The 19,048-nt window shown below is 43.5% G+C and overlaps 1 protein-coding gene across 1 annotated transcript in view; it reads right to left on the bottom strand.

Moving 5' to 3' along the window:
* Positions 1–19,048, bottom strand: part of LOC147736923 (CD5 antigen-like) — a 499,304-nt gene that overhangs the window by 269,036 nt on the left and 211,220 nt on the right. The window contains exon 2 of the mRNA XM_086934070.1: positions 7,451–7,771. Within this exon, the coding sequence (XP_086790196.1) occupies positions 7,451–7,771 (321 nt within the window). The remainder of the gene's footprint in view (positions 1–7,450; positions 7,772–19,048) is intronic.

The raw sequence follows: 19,048 nt of genomic DNA, 5'->3' as shown, positions 1-19,048 counted from the left end.
CTGAAGTGCATCCTGCTGAACACCCGCTCGGTCTACAGACACGCCACTGAACTCTGGGACCTACTCGACACTACATCACCGGATGTCGCCTTCCTCACTGAAACATGGATGAACGCATCATCAACACCCGACATAGCCATGGCCATCCCTGACAATTACAAGATCATCCGAAAAGACCGCACCCCCAAACAGGAGGAGGCATCGCTATCGTCCACAAGAACACCATCAAAATCACTACCAGCTCCGACGATAACCTTACAACCGCCGAACACCTCCAATTCCAGATCCACACCGACCCCAGAACCACACTTAGAGGCACCCTCATCTACAGACCACCAGGAACCCGTAAACAATTCAGCGAAGACATCACTGACTTCATCAGTCCACATGCCCTCGCCTCCGAGAACTACATTCTACTAGGAGACCTCAACTTCCACCTGGAAAAGAAAAACGACAACAACACCACCACCCTCCTGGACAACCTGACCAATCTCGGCCTCAAACAACTTGTTGACACCCCCACTCATATAGCCGGACATACGCTCGACCCAATCTTCACCTCCAGCAAACACATCTCCTTCTATCACACCACAGCTCTCCTCTGGACAGTCCACTGTTGTGTTCACTTCAGCTACAAAACCACCTCGACCCATAACCCCCCACTACCTATCCCCCGGAGAAAATGGAACAAAATCACCACCGACCAACTCCTCACATCACTCAACCAGAACCCACCCGCCCTCTCATCGGACCCAAACCAAGCTGCCATCAAATTCAAACAATGGATCACTCACAGCGCTGATGAACTAGCACCCTTGAAAAACAATCACACCATAAAAAACAACAAAGAGGACCCCTGGTTCAGCGATGACCTCAAGAAATCCAAGAAGCTTTGCCGTACTCTCGAGAAAACATGGAGAAAAAACCCAACCACCGACAACATGACCACCTTCAAGTCAGCCACCCGAAAACACCACCAACTGATCTGATCCACCAAGAAATCAGCATTCAAGAATCGACTCGACAACAACGCCCATAACAGCAAGGAACTATTCAACATCGTCAAGGAATTCACCAACCCCACCGCAGCCTCAAACAACATCACTCCCTCCCAAGACCTCTGCAACTCATTATCCTCCTTCTTCTACAACAAAATTGCTGACACACATTACAGCTTCGTAAACAATTCCAACGAACAATCCTATCCACCGCCCTCAGAACCTAAACCGCCCCCCAACCACCTTTACGCTTGGAACCCAATCGCCACTGAAGACACCATCCGCCTAATGAATTCCATCCACTCTGGCTCGCTAACCGACCCATGTCCCCACCACATCTACAATAAAGCAGACTCCATCATCGCACCCCATCTCCGTGACATCATCAACTGCTCCTTCAACTCTGCTACCTTCCCAGAAAGTTGGAAACATGCCGAAGTCAGCGCCCTCCTGAAGAAACCCACAGCCGACCCCTCGGAACTTAAAAACTACCGCCTTATATCCCTCCTCCCATTCCCGGCCAAAGTAATTGAAAAAGCCGTCAATAGCCATTTTTGTCCACCATAAGCGTGGAAGGGTATACTCAGATGTGAGTCCCTTGCTCATTGCACCATCAGGATTCAAGCAAGCCGGGCCGAAGACAGCTGAAATGCCAGAAAACAGTCCCCGGTAGCTTGCTACCGGGGAGCACTCTGTTCATCACCAACCCATTTTCTGAATTGTTTTTGGCCACTATAGGTGTGGCAGGGTATACTCAGACATGAGTCCCTTTCTCACTGCACCATCAGGATTCAAGCAAGCCGGGCTGAAGACGGCTGAAATGCCAGAAACCGGTCCCCGGTAGCTTGGCAGGGCAGACTAGTTTAGTCTGCCCTGTTCCCATGATGCACTGGGCCAGGGTCAGACTAATTTGCATATAGCCAAGTTCTGAGCTGGGATGGTGCAGTGAGCTAAAGAACGGTGATGGATCAAGCCCTGATCTTTGGACTGGGTAAGAGTGGTCTGCTTTATTCAGACACTCTGTTCATCACCACCCCCTTTTCTGAATCATTTTTGTCCACCATAAGCGTGGAAGGGTATACTCAGATGTGAGTCCCTTGCTCATTGCACCATCAGGATTCAAGCAAGCCGGGCCGAAGACGGCTGAAATGCCAGAAACCGGTCCCCAGTAGCTTGTTTCCTTCCCAGTATAAGAATTGGCTTGGTAGTTTGGTCTGCCCTGTTCCCATGATGCACTGGGCCAGGGTCAGACTAATTTGCATATAGCCAAGTTCTGAGCTGGGATGGTGCAGTGAGCTAAAAAACGGTGATGGATCAAGCCCTGATCTTTGGACTGGGTAAGAGTGGTCTGCTTTATTCAGACACTCTGTTCATCACCACCCCCTTTTCTGAATCGTCAATAGCCAACTCGCCACCTTCCTGGAATCCAACAACTCTCTCGATCCATCACAGTCCGGCTTTCGAGCCAAACACAGCACCGAAACCGCCCTCATAGCAGCAACAGACGACATCAGAACACTACTGGACAATGGAGAAACAGTGGCACTCATTCTACTCGACCTCTCCGCCGCCTTCGACACTGTCTGTCACAGCACCCTCATACAACGCCTCAGCAACATTGGCATAAAAGGTAAGTCCTTGGACTGGATCATCTCGTTCCTCGCCAGAAGAACACAGAGAGTGCGCCTCCCCCCATTCAAATCGGAGGCCACCGAAGTCATCTGCGGTGTACCACAAGGATCATCACTTAGTCCCACCCTCTTCAACGTATACATGAGTCCACTCGCCTCCATCGCGCGCCAACACAACCTCAACATCATCTCCTACGCTGATGACACCCAGCTGATCCTTTCCCTCACCAAAGACCCCAACACCGCCAAAACCAATCTTCAAGAAGGCATGAAAGAAGTAGCCACATGGATGAAAAACAGCCGCCTAAAACTTAACTCAGACAAAACGGAAGTGCTCATCCTAGGATCATCCCCCTCTGCTTGGGACAACTCATGGTGGCCTTTGGGCCTGGGCTCCGCACCCATATCCACAGACCACGCTCGCAACCTAGGCTTCATCCTAGACTCCTCCCTCTCGATGACCAGACAAGTCAACGCCGTCTCATCCTCCTGCTTCAACGTACTTCGCATGCTCAAAAAAATCTTCCATTGGATCCCCACCGAGACAAGAAAGACTGTCACCCACGCTCTGGTTACGAGTCAACTAGACTACGGAAACACCCTCTACGCCGGAATTACAACCAAACTATAGAAAAAACTCCAACGCATCCAAAACGCATCGGCGAGACACATTTTGGACATCCCTCGCCATGATCACATTACCGGCCACCTGAAAGACCTCTACTGGCTTCCAGTCAACAAAAGAATAACATTCTGTCTCCTCACCCACGCACACAAAGCCCTCTACAATCTAGGACCCGAATGCCTCAACACTCGTCTATCCTTCTATACACCCAACCGCCAACTAGGATCCTCCAATCAAGGCCTCGCTGCAGTCCCACGTATCCAAAGGTCCACTATGGGAGGCAGATCCTTCTCCTACCTAGCGGCCAAGTCCTGGAACTAACTCCCCACTCACCTCTGCCTCACACAGAACCACATCTCCTTCAGAAAAGAACTTAAAACCTGGCTTTTCGAAAAATAATGAACCCCCTCCCCAAGCGCCTTGAGACCCTCTGGGTGAGTAGCCCGCTATACAAATTCTTGAACTTGAACTTGAACTATAACTCTACTGGTCATTACTTTTCAGTTTCAATATTCCCTTGAACAAAAGCCGGCAGGCAAATATGAACAAATGGGTAAGGAATACATTAAGGAATATTGGGAATTACCATACAGATTTTGATGCCGGAGTGGGAATCGAGAAGTGTTTCTCAATGGTACAAACTGTGAGAGCGCTTTAAGTGGATTGCTCATATGTCAGGACATTCTACTGCATGGGGCTTGTAATGGTTCCATGGCGAACTTGTTATGTCATCTGAGGGGTGCCCCAGCTGCCGGGATTACTCCAGCATTTGGCTTACTTTCAAATGGGAGCTACTTGTTGCTGAACAGTCAAGGCTGCTGCGGAATGCTCCCGGGCAGCGTATATCTGGTAACCTTGAGTTCCAGGGTTACTTGTGGTGTGCAAGTATTGTTTCCACCGACACATACATTCAGGGAGGCGCTAATATGGCCTTCACTGAATGTTTTGTTTAATACGGTGTATACTCTAGGCAGAATGAAAGCCATGCTTTTACAGAACTCTATGCCCATAATCTCCGCTCGAGACTTTTGATCTCGAGATCGCAAGGTCTTCAGTTTGAGATACAGGCACTTATCCATACAAACTGCCCTTTCCATTTCGTAGAAATGGTAAATCGTATCTTTAACATTTCTGATACGACTGGCATTGTCCAACTATTTAAGACCATCGGTTAGGGACTTCTAAGCACCTTTCAGACGGTACTTGGAGTTATACCAAACGTCATACACTCCAGGGCAGATTTACAATAACTGGCACATCCCTGCACATCAGCAGAGATGAGCCAGTTATTGTGCGTCACAGCTCTGCCACCATGGATGCACCACATTTACAATGCTGCGCACCAGGGGGAAAAAACGGACAGATGCGTGATGAATCTGTGCCGTAAAGGCGGCGCATTGCTGGAGTTGTGAAGCAGCTCCAGCAAGGCTCTGGGGTGCCCTATCTTTACAATGCTGCGTCAATCCTTATGGCTGCTTCAAGCAGGCGCAGGGCTTTGACGCAGCATGGGCTCAAAAGTGAGTCAGTGAAATCTTGTGGATTTCACTCAGCTACTTTTAGGAGGCGTTCCTGCGCCGGAACGCCTCCCCCCTGTGCAGGAATGCCTACTTCTGGCACAGGCTTTACATCGTGACGCATCTCCAGATGCGTCGCATTGTAAATACCCCATAGCATGGTGCTGATTTTGCGCCTCCACTGCATCACAAAAGTGACACAACGGCGGCATAAAAGAGGCGCAAGGGGCTTGTAAATATGCCACCCCCGTATTCGAAAGCATCTTTGGAGGACTACCGCTAATCCTGTTTCTAATAGCATATATCCTATAGGAACACAACAAGCTGAAGGACTACATTTTCCTGACTGTCCAGTTAGCCATTCTCAACTGGATCAGCAGGTGGCCATTCTCAACTTGGTCAGCACTGGACCTTGTTTATCACCTTTATGAAATGCCCTAAACGCCCTAAGACCCTCCTGTGACGCATGGAACCCTTTGGTAAAGAGTTGAAGAAAAGGGAGTTACGCCTGCAAAATTTGGATGTTTAGAAACAATTCTGCCTCCAAGCTGCTGGAGGACTGTCACCAACCATCAGAGTCGATCCAGAAAAGGTGCGATCTCGCTGGCCTAAAGAAACAGATTCCTCCCACTTTGACTGATATTCCACGTGCCTAATTTATACTGCATTATATCCTATAGTACTTGTAATTAAGCAGATTGGATATCCATCTGTCAAACTCTAACATAGGCCCTAAATCCGAATATATAACTCTTGACCCTTTTGTTGTATACGCCCTCGGTATCCATCTTGCTTTGCCCAAAAGTGCGTAGCTTGTGGTCTACTTTGGCCATAGACTTAGTGCTTTTTGGAGCTATTTTCACTTAAAACTTCAGCAAGTTATATCTATTGTTCTCCTTATTAGATTATTGATAGTATGAAGACCTTATTTTTTACTAAAATCTACTCTATTGTTTACATTCAGTTTGGACTTTTTATTCTTTGTTATTTTGACTTTATTATTCTTTTGATACTGCATAAATACTTATACATTGCTCTACCATGAACCTGTCTGCTCGGTGCCATAGCTACAATGAGGTTGAGATCAGTTTAGTTTACTTGCTTTGGATTTTACCCTGAGAAGTTAGCTTTATTATTGCTCGAGTTGGGTGACTGCCAACCCAAAATATGAATCCCCTTTGTTTCTTACTTGCAGTGTGGAGCTGCAGCTGGAAATACATACACATTATTCAAGGTTTTTAATTATAAAAGCAAGACCGCCTCCTTTCTTGTCAATTGGGGCATATTCTTAAGAACGTGTGATAACCATTGCAAAAGTAACTTAACGCAACTCCCAACATCGCAGTCTATCGCAGGAAAATTACGCTGTGATAACGAAGCATTCTCAACATGGCATCCCCAGGCGATAGTCCCCAGATAATGCGTCAAACGAGGCACCCGTAATAGTCAGGTCCCCGCAGCTCACCTCCAGTGCCCTGGCTCCAACATCGCGTCGGGGGGCCCGGGTGTTTCTTCCAGTGGCATGGGGCCCCGCTCGCAGCCAGCCCTGAGGGTCCTCCGCCAGCGCACAGTTCTCTCCTCCGTCGACTCCCAGCCAAGGCCAAGTGATGCAACCGGATGCTCGTTCGGCGGGTTGCGGCTCGCTGCGGTGTCAATTATCGGCGAAGGCCGCCACAATCAGCTCCCGCTTCGCAGGACAGGCCGCCTCAGCTTCTCCGCTCAGGGCTCCATCCTCCCGTGGCTACGCCACTGCAGGCACCCCAGGCACCAAGGGGCCAGCGTTCCGCCACCAGGCAGGTTCGTCCAACACTAGGCCCGGTCAGAGACGATGACCACCACCGGCGCCATCTTGACCCGCTCGGCCACCACCATCATCGTTCCGAATCGCAGTGAACTCTGTCTGTTCCGCTCCCGGTACAGCAGGTCTCAGTGCCTCCTCCTTCCGCTCGGCTTCACACAGTTCCAGGACGAGTCTGGGGACCCAGGAGGCACTCAAAACAGGAGAAATGCGGGTTAATGGGCACGGAGCTCAATGCTCACGCAGCCTTCCCCATCGGCTCACAAGCCACGCCCCTTCAGATTTCAGTGTTATATGAAGTAACTAAGTTAAAATCAAGAATATTTACTTTAAGAGAGGTAGCATTTTGAAAAGATGATCAAGCATTAATAAAGGACTATATAGCATACAGATATGACTGGATACAAAAGGAGAAATAGGAAAAGGAGGTGGAATTATTTCAACATTCAGACCTAGATCCCTTAGGGTTGATATAACTCCTTCATCAACCCCATAGAGATGGCCAATTTTTGCAGAATCTGAGTTTGGGGTAAAAAATGCTAATCTTTGAATATAAACTTCACTTTTTGAATCTATAGTGTATGCCCACTATTGGCAAAGATGTTACAAACCTGTTTTCAGAAGGAAAAAAAACATGTTTCAAGAGGGCACAAAATGGAAGGATAATAACCGGGAGAGACAGATCTTTTTGCCAACTGAATAACTTTACTCCTGTGTAGAATTCGGGAAGTGGGAGAGAATGAGGAGTTTGTGTAGAACAAACCCAAGAAACACAAATGTCACAAACCAAAAGTGTACAATTTACTCCAATAGGTTTTCACCCACATTTTGACTCAATGTCTGATTTGTCAGAATTACTCTGTGGGATCTGACAAGATTCTTACCTGTGCACTGTACAGACGCATCCCTTCTTTTATCACAAGATGCTGGTGGGCTGGAGCTGTAGGAACACTTTAACACACTGGACTCATCTCCTCTGCAGCCCACACTGGATATTATAGGAAAGATGTTTCGGAGGGTTCCAAAGACAGACCCTCCAGGCGCTGAGATTGCCGCTCCGCACCCCAGCTGTCTGCAGACCACAGCGGCATCTTTCATATCCCAAGACGAGTCACAAATTGTTCCTTCTGAGCCATATATAGACACCAGCACAACCCCAGCACAAGGATCCGCAGCATTAGAGAGGCGAACAACATCTGTATCAGCTGCAAAGAAACAGAGACAAATGAAACATTTACTGTATTTCAAACCATAAATGTATATATTAAGTGCAACTCCCAGCATAGTGCCCTCAAATCAATCTCACCCAATCACAGGGAGGCAGCGAGGAGGGTGAGAGAGAGACAATGGAAGAGACAGAGAAAGATAAAGATACAGCAAGAGGTAGAGAGAGGGAGAAAGAGAGAACAAGAGTAAGCAGGGGAAAAAAGAGGGTGAGACCAAGAAAGAAAGAGAAAGAATGAGAGAAAGTGAGGAGAGAACAAAGAAAGAGAGAAAGAGAGAGGATAAGAGAAGCTGGGGTGAGAAAAAGATAGAGACGGAGAGAGAACAGGTAAGATAGAGAGATGGATATGGAGTAAGAAAGAGAAAGAGGCGAACAGGAACCAAGAGAGGGAGGAATAAAGGGAATCAAGAACAGAAGAGAGGGAGTGAGAACAAGAGAAATGGAGGGCGAGACAAAGACAAAGAGACAGAAAGAGATGAGATAGAGAACAAGAGAAGGAAATAGAGAGTGAAAGATAAAAAATGTGAAGGGAGAGAGAGAAAGAGAGTGGGAGAAATAGGAAGATAATTAATGACAGATCAAGAGAGAAAAAACAGAAGTGTGAAACAGGGAGAGAACAGAAAGAGAAGCAGAGAGAGCATGAGAGAAGGGAGAGGGTGAAATAAAAAAGTGTTAGAGAGAGAGAAGAGAGATAGAGAGAGAAAGAGAAAGTGAGAGAGAGCAAGAGACAAATGGAGCAAAGAAGAGAGAGAAAGAGGGAAAGAAAAAAACGGAGGGCGAACAAGAGCAAACATGAACAATAGAGAGGGTAGAAGAAGAGAGAGAAAGGGAGAGAGAGATTTAGAGAGAAGGGGAGAGGCCATGAGAGGCAGAGAGAAAGGGCGAGAATGAGAAGGGTCTGGAAAAAGGGCCTCATTTATGAGTTATTGCCATAGGGAAGCGCCGCAGGCCTTCCTGCTGCGCTTCACTACGGCAAAAGAAAAGGGCTGGAATGTGCTGTATCAATAAGATACGGCGCATTCCTGTCCTTTTCCCCTGCGCTGGCGCACAATGGGCTGCCGTGCGCCAACGCAGGCACCTTTGCACCATGGTTCAAGGGTGCCTGCGCTGTGGGGATGATTATTTTTGTACAGGAAGGGAAACCTCTCTAAACAAAAATAATCACAAGAGGCTTTTCCTCTTTCTAAGTGTGGTGCACAATGCAGCACACATAGAAAAGGGAAAAACAAGGAGAAATAAAGACATTTCTCCCCGTTGCGCTTCCCTTACGCCTCCCCTGGGGAGGGGTAAGCTTTCTCGTAAATCTGGGGCAGTGTCGAAAGGCCATTGATGTGGCTGGGAACGCTCCCAGCAACACCCATTGCACACCCGTTTAACACAGAACACTGCGTTAAAGGGACTGATATTTATCAGGCAGCATTAAGCCAAAAAAAGTGGCTTAGTGCTGCCTGATAAAAATCACACAGGCTTCTGCGCCACGGAATGTCCCAAAAATTGACATTCCGATGGCGCAAATCTTTACTGTTCACAATACTAAGAGATAGAATGTGAATGTCATGGATGAAGAGATAAGAATATTTAATACAATCCATATTCATATCTGTATTGTGAGTGTTGTGATATTTACAAAATGTGATACACTATGTGAAGTAGTGTGGCTCACTGGTTAGAGGCGGCAGACCCGAGAGCAGAGGACGGCCGGGACCAGGGTTCGATTCCCGGCGCGGCAGGTTTCTGGACCAGGGTCAGCAGACTCGATAATTCTCTCGCGTTGCCCACTCTGATCAGCGATCACGCTCGGCAACTCTGGGCATTAGCTTGCCTCATCTTCACTAACGGCCCCACCAGACCGCCGGGGATGCCTGGTCTCACCCTGGAGATACCCATTAAGGGACCATCTCTCAGGAAAGCCAGGAAGGGTTTCGCAGCGGTCGAAGTGCCTTGGGACCCTCCGGGTAAGTAGTGCGCTATATAAAATGCCTATACATACATACAAAAGCAAGCACTGAGGGGAATAACACATAGACATAGTGCATAGACTCGGTGTATTACGTCACATGCCCATACTTTTTAGCCACAGCACATTATTTCCGGTGGCTCTGTCCTTACTTCATTTTTTCTCCCCTCTCTTACTGGTTGGATATATATATATGTTGCTCAAATTTCCTGATTACTGTAAATAACATCTACCAGTATTATCTTAGTTTTGGCATTATCTTTGGACACAGAATTTCACTCATACACTCCATCACTTCTTTACTTTTTCCTCATCACATATTGCTTCATGGTTGTTACCATATAAGCTTTTTTCCCATTTTTAATTTTATTTTGGGGTACACTTTTTTACTTTACTTGGACATAGCCATAGGTTACTATTTGTGTATTTCTGTTTTCCTTACCTAAAACCACATTAATATCGTTAGTGGTTCTTTACTATTGTTCAACCTTTTTGGCTCAAAATTTATTGTTGGCCTTTTGCATTTCTGGCATTTAACTTCTCTATTGCCGTGTTATTTGATGAAGACATATAGAACCCATTCATATTGGATTTTATCCAATTGTTTACATTTTTGCAATTATTTACATTTTTGCAATTGTTTACATTTTTTTGCATTAGTTTGCACAGCATTGCACTTTGTCACTTTATGAGTGTATATAAACAACATAAATTGCACTTTGCATTTGCACTTTATTCTGCCAAATAAGTTTGCACATAATTGCGTAATTTGCACAATGTATGGGTTTTATTTAAAGAATAATTGTACTGTCTTTTTTAAATGAATTATAACACGACGTGTTCTTTGCTGGATTTCTTCTTGCACTTTAGCCAATTCTATTATAGGCGTCATATTATATTCTTTTTGTCGCATTTGTGGCCATTTGATATATATTTGTATATATCTTTAAAAAAACAATGGACTTCAGTAATTTTTTCCCTGTTTTATATTGTGGATTTGAACCCTTTATTTTTTTGTAGTATACAACAAGTATTGATACTACTGTTTGGAAAACAGACTTTGCAGTGCTCAAAATGGAGTATGTCTTTCCTCTCCATGATCACATGGTGTAGTGTTTGAAAAAAAGAAAAAAATGCTAATTGAAACACAAAAAAACTGTGAAGCACTGGGTATTTAAATGTGTATGCCGCATTAACTGACTGTCTGTGAGCAAGGGCGGATGCCCGAAACGCGTCAGATTTTGTTGGACTGAAACTTTGAATAAACTCTGTGCCTTTATTTACATTTGGATTTGTGTGGTTTTCCTGGGTTAACTGAATGCGGAGCCTTTGAAAGACTGCTGTTGTGATTGCTTCCGAGGGGAATCCACTCCACTCAAGCTTGCTGCGGTGTTCAATCAACAGAGCTGCCTTTCCCGTAAGGAAATTCGTCAACTGCAGCCCCCGTGTTTTTCGAGTTAAACTTCACTCATGTCAAGCATTGCATCAGCGGTGTTTCCAACACACCGGGCGGCTGCACTTCAGCTCAGGCAACATCGCTTACCATTGGCAATCAAGAAATAAGCGACAATGAATCACTTACACGTGGCCCTATGTCTGATGAGGATGGCAATACTCCTTGGGATAGCAACTCCCTGATCCTGGATTTAGGGGAGGAGGTCGATTTTTTTAGTTTCGGATCGACTACAGACATTGAGGCCTCGGACAAAATTTCAACAGAAAGGACAACAGCAGCAACCAAGCAAGCCAGATGCAACAAAAGGAGGAGTGAGCGCCGGAAAAAGTTGAAAATCTCAAAAAAAAACAAAGCGGCAGTACTGGCGCAAAAAAAGATAAGTGATAATACCATCATTAACTTATCCACTATTACCCTAACTGAAGCAGAAAAACAACTTTTAAGTTTAGGGTTAACGTACTGTCCACCAACTGACTTTAATTATGCAAAGACTCGCATTGATGTCTATCTGTACATTAGAAAATTAAAAATCAAGAAATTCTTCAACATAAAGGAGGGGCTTAATGATCAAGGTATTGAGCGGTCTCGTTCTGATGACACTGAAAATGTATCTTTGGCTCTACCATCGAGGTATGCCAAATCTTTGTTGACTCTGCATCATTTGGCCTCTGAGAATGCAACATCTTCCGATTTTAATTCTACTCAGGAAGAATTAAGAGCAGCATCTATTCCACAAATAGGGGCCAACATCAGCCCTTTTAAACCTAAGTCTAAATTCAATCCCACCATGCCTAGGGATTCGATTAATGTATTTTAGGACGTGGTGGTTGAGGACCTCAAGAAGTTACACTATAAAACTAAGCACAAAAAACGCTACAAGAGCAAAAAAGAAAATGAATATTTTTCACTCGTCAAGAAACTCGGTAACAACCACAATATTATTGTAACTACTGCAGATAAAGGGGGAAATGTAGTTATCTGGCCCCAGGAAGCCTACATCTCCGAAGCAAAAAGGCAACTAAATGACATAACATGTTACGCCAGAACCAGCATTAAGCATTTCAATGATGCTAAAGATGTTTTGAAAAAGTTTCTATACCAATGTAAAAGAGACGGTATGATTTCTGCTCAGGAGTTTGACTTTCTCCATGTAGAGTTTCCAATCTTGCCCAAATTATATTTACTCCCAAAAGTTCATAAGCAGGTTGAACCGGTCCCTGGTCGGCCCATCATCTCGGCCATTGGGGGTGGCAGAGCATGTCACACAATATACTGACTACTTCTTGCAGAACTTGGTCATAGACTTGCCTACTTATGTTAAGGACACCAGGGATTTCATTGCTAAAATTAACAACATTCCATGGAGCAATGATATGTTGATGATTACTTTGGATATCGAGTTGCTCTACACGAGCATAGAGCATACATCTGGACTAAGAGTGCTCGATTTCTTTCTTGGCAAAAGACCTATCAATTGCTACGGTCATAACAAAGTATTAATGGAACTAACTACTTGGTGTCTCAACAATAATTTCTTTTTATTTGGGAATGATATTTATGTGCAGAAGCGTGGGGTTGCTATGGGGGCCTGTTTTCCCCCAGGTATGCGTGTTTAAACGTAGGCTGGTGGGAAGAACAGGTCCTCAGGCGGCAACATGCGATTATTTTTGACAAACATGTTTTATTGTGGATTCGTTATATAGACAATGTTTTTGTTTTGTGGCGGGGAGATTTAGCCAGTGCTGACAACTTTGCAACCAGTCTGAATACCAACCTAGAAATCCTTAGATTTACCAAATCTATCAGTGACTTTGAGGCTGAGTTTTTGGATGTTAAAATCTTTGTACACAATAGACACCTAGCTACAAATTTACATAGAAAAAGCACTGCTGGCAACAGTATTTTGCATGCCAGCAGTGCCCACCCCAGACATGTAGCGGACAATATCCCACTAGGCGAGCTACTCAGAATCAAACGAATATGTAGTTCAGATAGTGATCTTGAACTCTGCACGAATAAAGCCTTGGAGAGATTCAGACAAAGGGGCTATTGTGAATCTACTCTTAAGGGGGCACTGCAGAAGGCCAACAACAGAACTTGTGAATCCTTGCTAGATCAGACGCCTAACACCAGGTCTGAGAGTGTCCTTGATGATAACATTGAAGCACCTAGACTCATACCGGCCTACAGCAGACAAGCAAGACAAATAAGATCCATCATGTCACAAAGGTGGCCGGTCTTGTTAACTGATCAGGTACTAAAACCCAGACTGCCTGACGGTCCCACTGTGACCTTTCGGAAGGGCCCTTCCATGAGATCACATATTTGTCATGACTTTCCTGAGCTTAGGAAAAAGGAAGAGTGGATGAAATCTCGTCATGGTTTCAAACGCTGTACTTCGTGCAGGGCGTGCAAATTTGGCAAATCAACCACTCAGTATTATACACCTTTCAGTGCTGACCCAATTAACATCAGGGGTCAGTTTACTTGCAAAACTGAGTTTGCCATATATGTCCTGACATGCACATGTGGACTCAGGTATGTCGGCAGTACACGACAACCTGTGCATGTCAGGACTCTCCAGCATCTGCGGGCCATCGTGAACAATGATCCATCATATCCGGTGGCCAGGCATTTCAAGACTAATCATAAAAACGATTTACAATGCCTATCCTATTTTGTCATCGCCTCTGTAGACAAACCTGTGAGGGGTGGAGTTCGAGACATGATGCTTAGGAGACTTGAGTCCCAGTTCATTTTGGAATTAGATAGCAGATTTCCAAACGGGCTCAACAATACAGAAGATTTGTACGTTTTCCTGTAAATTTATGTTGCTCAAATTTCCTGATTACTATAAATAACATCTACCAGTATTATCTTAGTTTTGGCATTATCTTTGGACACAGAATTTCACTCATACACTCCATCACTTTTTTACTTTTTCCTCATCACATATTGCTTCATGGTTGTTACCATATAAGCTTTTTTCCCATTTTTACTTTTCTTTTGGGGTACACTTTTTTACTTTACTTGGACATAGCCATAGGTTACTATTTGTGTATTTCTGTTTTCCTTACCTAAAACCACATTAATATCGTTAGTGGTTCTTTACTATTGTTCAACCTTTTTGGCTCAAAATTTATTGTTGGCCTTTTGCATTTCTGGCATTTAACTTCTCTATTGCCGTGTTATTTGATGAAGACATATAGAACCCATTCATATTGGATTTTATCCAATTGTTTACATTTTTGCAATTGTTTACATTTTTTGCATTAGTTTGCACAACATTGCACTTTGTCACTTTATGAGTGTATATAAACAACATAAATTGCACTTTGCATTTGCACTTTATTCTGCCAAATAAGTTTGCACATAATTGCGTAATTTGCACAATGTATGGGTTTTATTTAAAGAATAATTGTACTGTCTTTTTTAAATGAATTATAACATGACGTGTGCTTTGCTGGATTTCTTCTTGCACTTTAGCCAATTCAAATATAGGCGTCATATTATATTCTTTTTGTCGCATTTGTGGCCATTTGATATATATTTGTAATTATCTTTAAAAAAACAATGGACTTCAGTAATTTTTTCCCTGTTTTATATTGTGGATTTGAACCCTTTATTTTTTTGTAGTATACAACAAGTATTGATATTACTGTTTGGAAAACAGACTTTGCAGTGCTCAAAATGGAGTATGTCTTTTCTCTCCATGATCACATCGTGTAGTGTTTGAAAAAAAGAAAAAAATGCTAATTGAAACACAAAAAAACTGTGAAGCACTGGGTATTTAAATGTGTATGCCGCATTAACTGACTGTCTGTGAGCAAGGGTGGATGCCCGAAACGCGTCAGATTTTGTTGGCCTGAAACTTTAAATAAACTCTGTGCCTTTATTTACATTTGGATTCGTGTGATTTTCCTGGGTCGACTGAATGCGGAGCCTTTGAAAGACTGCTGTTGCTGCATATATATATATTAGTAGGTAGTTATAGTTAGGATTGTTTTCCATAGGGAATCCGCAACATTCCATTGGGAATAACTTTGGCGCCGAATGAGGAATCTGCCTGATATTTTCCTCAAATTTGCCTCACTGTGCTCCGCTCCTTCCCTGAAAGTTTGGGGGGGGGGGTTGTCAAGCGGGGGCCAAGATAAAAGGGGGGTCCCAAAACGTGTTTTCCCCATGTTAATTTCCATAGGGCGGTTGGACTCACTTTTAGCCCGAACGGCTGAATGGATTTCCACCAAACTTGGCAAAATTGTAGGGGCTGGTAGCTCGATGTGCCTTTGCTATGTCTCAAGATATGTGCTCCAGTGGATTTTAAGTAATTTAGGTTTAAAAAAATATATATATCTATAAGCGCGCCCCGGTACGCGCACCAGGCGCGCTATGCGAGTTCGCAAGCGGAAAGCTGATTGGCTCACGGGTGTCTGTCAACATTCCAAACAGTCCGGAGCGGCGGCCATCTTGTGTCTCGGTAGGATCGAGACACAAGAGTTGGCAAAAACAAAGGGGGAAATGACCAAAAGGGGGCAGGGTAGACCCCCCTGACGCCCTAGGTTTGATGTGGGGGCCGTAAAGGAGCCCAGCGGGGCAAAAAATATATATATATTTTTTGTTTTGCGCGGGGAGAGCGCCCGGTACGCGCACCGGGGAGCGTAACGGGGAGCGTACCATGGGGAAAAAAAGAATGACAGATTTTTTTTAAAAAGTGGTATTTTTTTATTAATTGGAGGTAGTTATAAAAAGAACTGTTTTTTTTCTTCTTTTTGTTGTTTTATTTTTTTATTGTTTTTTGGAACATTTTGTACTTTTTTTAGCTTTTATGAACAATTTTATATTTTTTGGACAAACAAAACACAGGGAATTGTAAACGGCTCAACTGGAGCAAAAAAAATCAGGAAAAAATTAAGGTTTTTTTGGGCAATTGTGGTTGTCACCAGCACGGTTGATGAGTTTAATGCTTTGCTCACCATAGGTAATGGTTTTGCCACAAAATATACAAATGATTTTGTATTTTTCAAGCTGCGTTTGTATGTTTGGGACCATCTCCCTTGTCTCTGCTCCCGATGGAGTGGGTTGCTTCCTTTTGGAGGTTCTGGGAGAAGATTGGGGAGGGTGGGTTTCTGGTCAGTTCTCTGACCTCTGCCGCAGCATAGTTGTTAGGGTGCCGGCGTTGCATGTGGCGAATCATGGTGTGATTGCCAAAAGAGTACTTTTTGTTAGGGTTCCCCCTGGAAAGTTCAGTGCCACAGATTAGACAAGTAACCCTTGGCGGATTTACTTTCTTGAGGTCATTTGGGATTGAAAAAAACTCCCAGAAAATGTGCTCCTTTGGCTTATATAGGGTGGTATCTTCAGGCAGGAACCTCCTCCTCTCCTCCTCCTCCTCCTCCTCCTCCTCTTCTTCATATCCACCACTGTGGTGTTGTGGTGGTCCTCTTGGTGGTGGTGGTGGTGGCTGAGATGCTCCTGCTGCTGCTGCTACTGTAGCCATTTCTCAGTACAAATAGGTACTAATAGGTTGGAAACAGGCCTTCCACACTCAAAGTACAAAGTTAGAATGAGGAAAAAAGGTGGGGGCTTTCATCATTAGGAAAACAAAATTGTCCTGAACCAATGAAAAGTGTTATTTTCAGGTCACATGACCAGGGCTTTCATCATTTGGAAACCAAAACTGTCCTGAACCAATGAAAAGTGTTATTGTCAGGTCACATGACCCGAGGCGCTTACGCTACGCGCCCCGGGGCGCTTACGTAGCGCGATCGTATGCTCTCGAGTGCTTCCGGGTGCGCTTACATGAGTGATGTCACTGACCATGTCATGAGTGATGTAATATGTGACTTCATCAGCAGTGCATTGCGGGCGCGCAAGTTATAGTGAGTCCAACTAACTATAACGTGGGAGTTTCAATGGTTTTATGTCTGTAAAATTTCCAGCTAACTATAACTGGTGTGAAACCTATGCTTTTTTCAGTGAATTTATTAGGTTTTTTAAATGTTATTCATAACTATAACTGGTGTGAAACCTATGTTTTTTTCAGTGAATATAGATCTATATATATATTCACTGAAAAAACCATAGGTTTCACACCAGTTATAGTTAGCTGGAAATTTTACTGATATAAAACCATTGAAATTCCCACGTTATAGTTAGTTGGACTCACTATAACTTGCGCGTGCAATGCACTGCTGATGACATCACATATTACATCACTCATGACATGGTCAGTGACATCACTCATGACATCACTGATGACACCATCCTTGTAACACTGTGACAGACCTCCTTTCACTGTAAAGTAACCTTTGAAACACATATTCAAAAATAGAAACTAACATTAACAAAAAAGTGGATATACCCATACCAGTTACAACAACCAATTCAGTAATTTCACCATCTATATACAAATTCACACATTCACCAACAGTTTTATGTATTCACTCATACATATACTCACTCATCATATGTAGTGATACCCCTATTCATTCTGTTACACACTGACAGTCATCAAAAACTTACTCATACATATACTCACACATGCAAATAAACTAATAAACATCCATTTATTTGCATATACAACTATACACACATTAGCACATTACTTCTAAGGAAACTTACACATACTTACTCTCTTAAACAATCACTTATAGAAACACATACTTATTTAAACAGGAACTCTTTCAATCTCTCACTCTCACATATACTTACTTATATACATCAATTCTCATATATACAAGATTTAAACATATGTAGTTACTCATAAAGACACTAGTGAGAGAGGCATTCACTCTCTAACACACACATATACACACTCATCCACCCATACAATCCTACACAAATGCTGTCTTCAAAACACATACAAACAGTGAGTCAGTCATTGATGCATCTATGTGCTAAGTAACAGCCCCACCAAACCATACAGACACTCATACTGATACTAAAAAAACATGTCATGAGTGATGTAATATGTGATGTCATCAGCAGTGCATTGCACGCGCAAGTTATAGTGAGTCCAACTAACTATAACGTGGGAATTTCAATGGTTTTATATCAGTAAAATTTCCAGCTAACTATAACTGGTGTGAAACCTATGGTTTTTTCAGTGAATTTAATAGGTTTTTTAAATGCTAATTCCTAACTATAACCGGTCTGAAACCTATGGTTTTTTCAGTGAATTTCATAGGTTTTTTTAAATGCTAATTCCTAACTATAACTGGTGTGAAACCTATGGTTTTTTCAGTGAATTTCATAGGATTTTTTAATGCTAATTCCTAACTATAAGTCTCACTTTATAAATAAGACTGTTAGCACTCTAGTTGTTCTTTAGAACACTCTGGTACATTCTGTCATTGGGCTACAGTTGGGCTACATCTAGTTGAAATTTGGGCTACATTTACATTTTTTGGTCTCTGGTGGCCATCTTTGGGCTACATTGGGCTACATTGGACTACATTTGGGTTACATTTTGGCATTTTGGCATATATATATAGCCCAATGTAGCACAATATATATTTTATCAAAGTTAATTTTCGTAAAAACCACTTAAGAATAGGGCTACCAGTCCCTACAATTTTTCCCATTTTTTATTTTTTTATTTTTTGCTTTGGAGCGCTCCCGGTGCGCTTCCCGGGCGCACCCGGGGGCGCGTAGCGTAAGCGCGTCGGGTCATGTGACCTGAAAATAACACTTTTCATTGGTTCATAACAGTTTTAGTTTCATAATGATGAAGCCCCTGGTCTTGTGACCTGAAAATAACACTTCTCATTGGTTCAGGACAGTTTTTTTTCTAAATGATGAAAGACCCCACCTTTTTTCCTTATTCTGGCTTTGTCCTTTGACTG

The sequence above is a fragment of the Lissotriton vulgaris genome, chromosome 1_1 (assembly GCF_964263255.1).
Source record: "Lissotriton vulgaris chromosome 1_1, aLisVul1.2, whole genome shotgun sequence".
Lineage (NCBI taxonomy): Eukaryota > Metazoa > Chordata > Amphibia > Caudata > Salamandridae > Lissotriton > Lissotriton vulgaris.
This window is presented reverse-complemented; position numbering and strand designations above follow the sequence as displayed.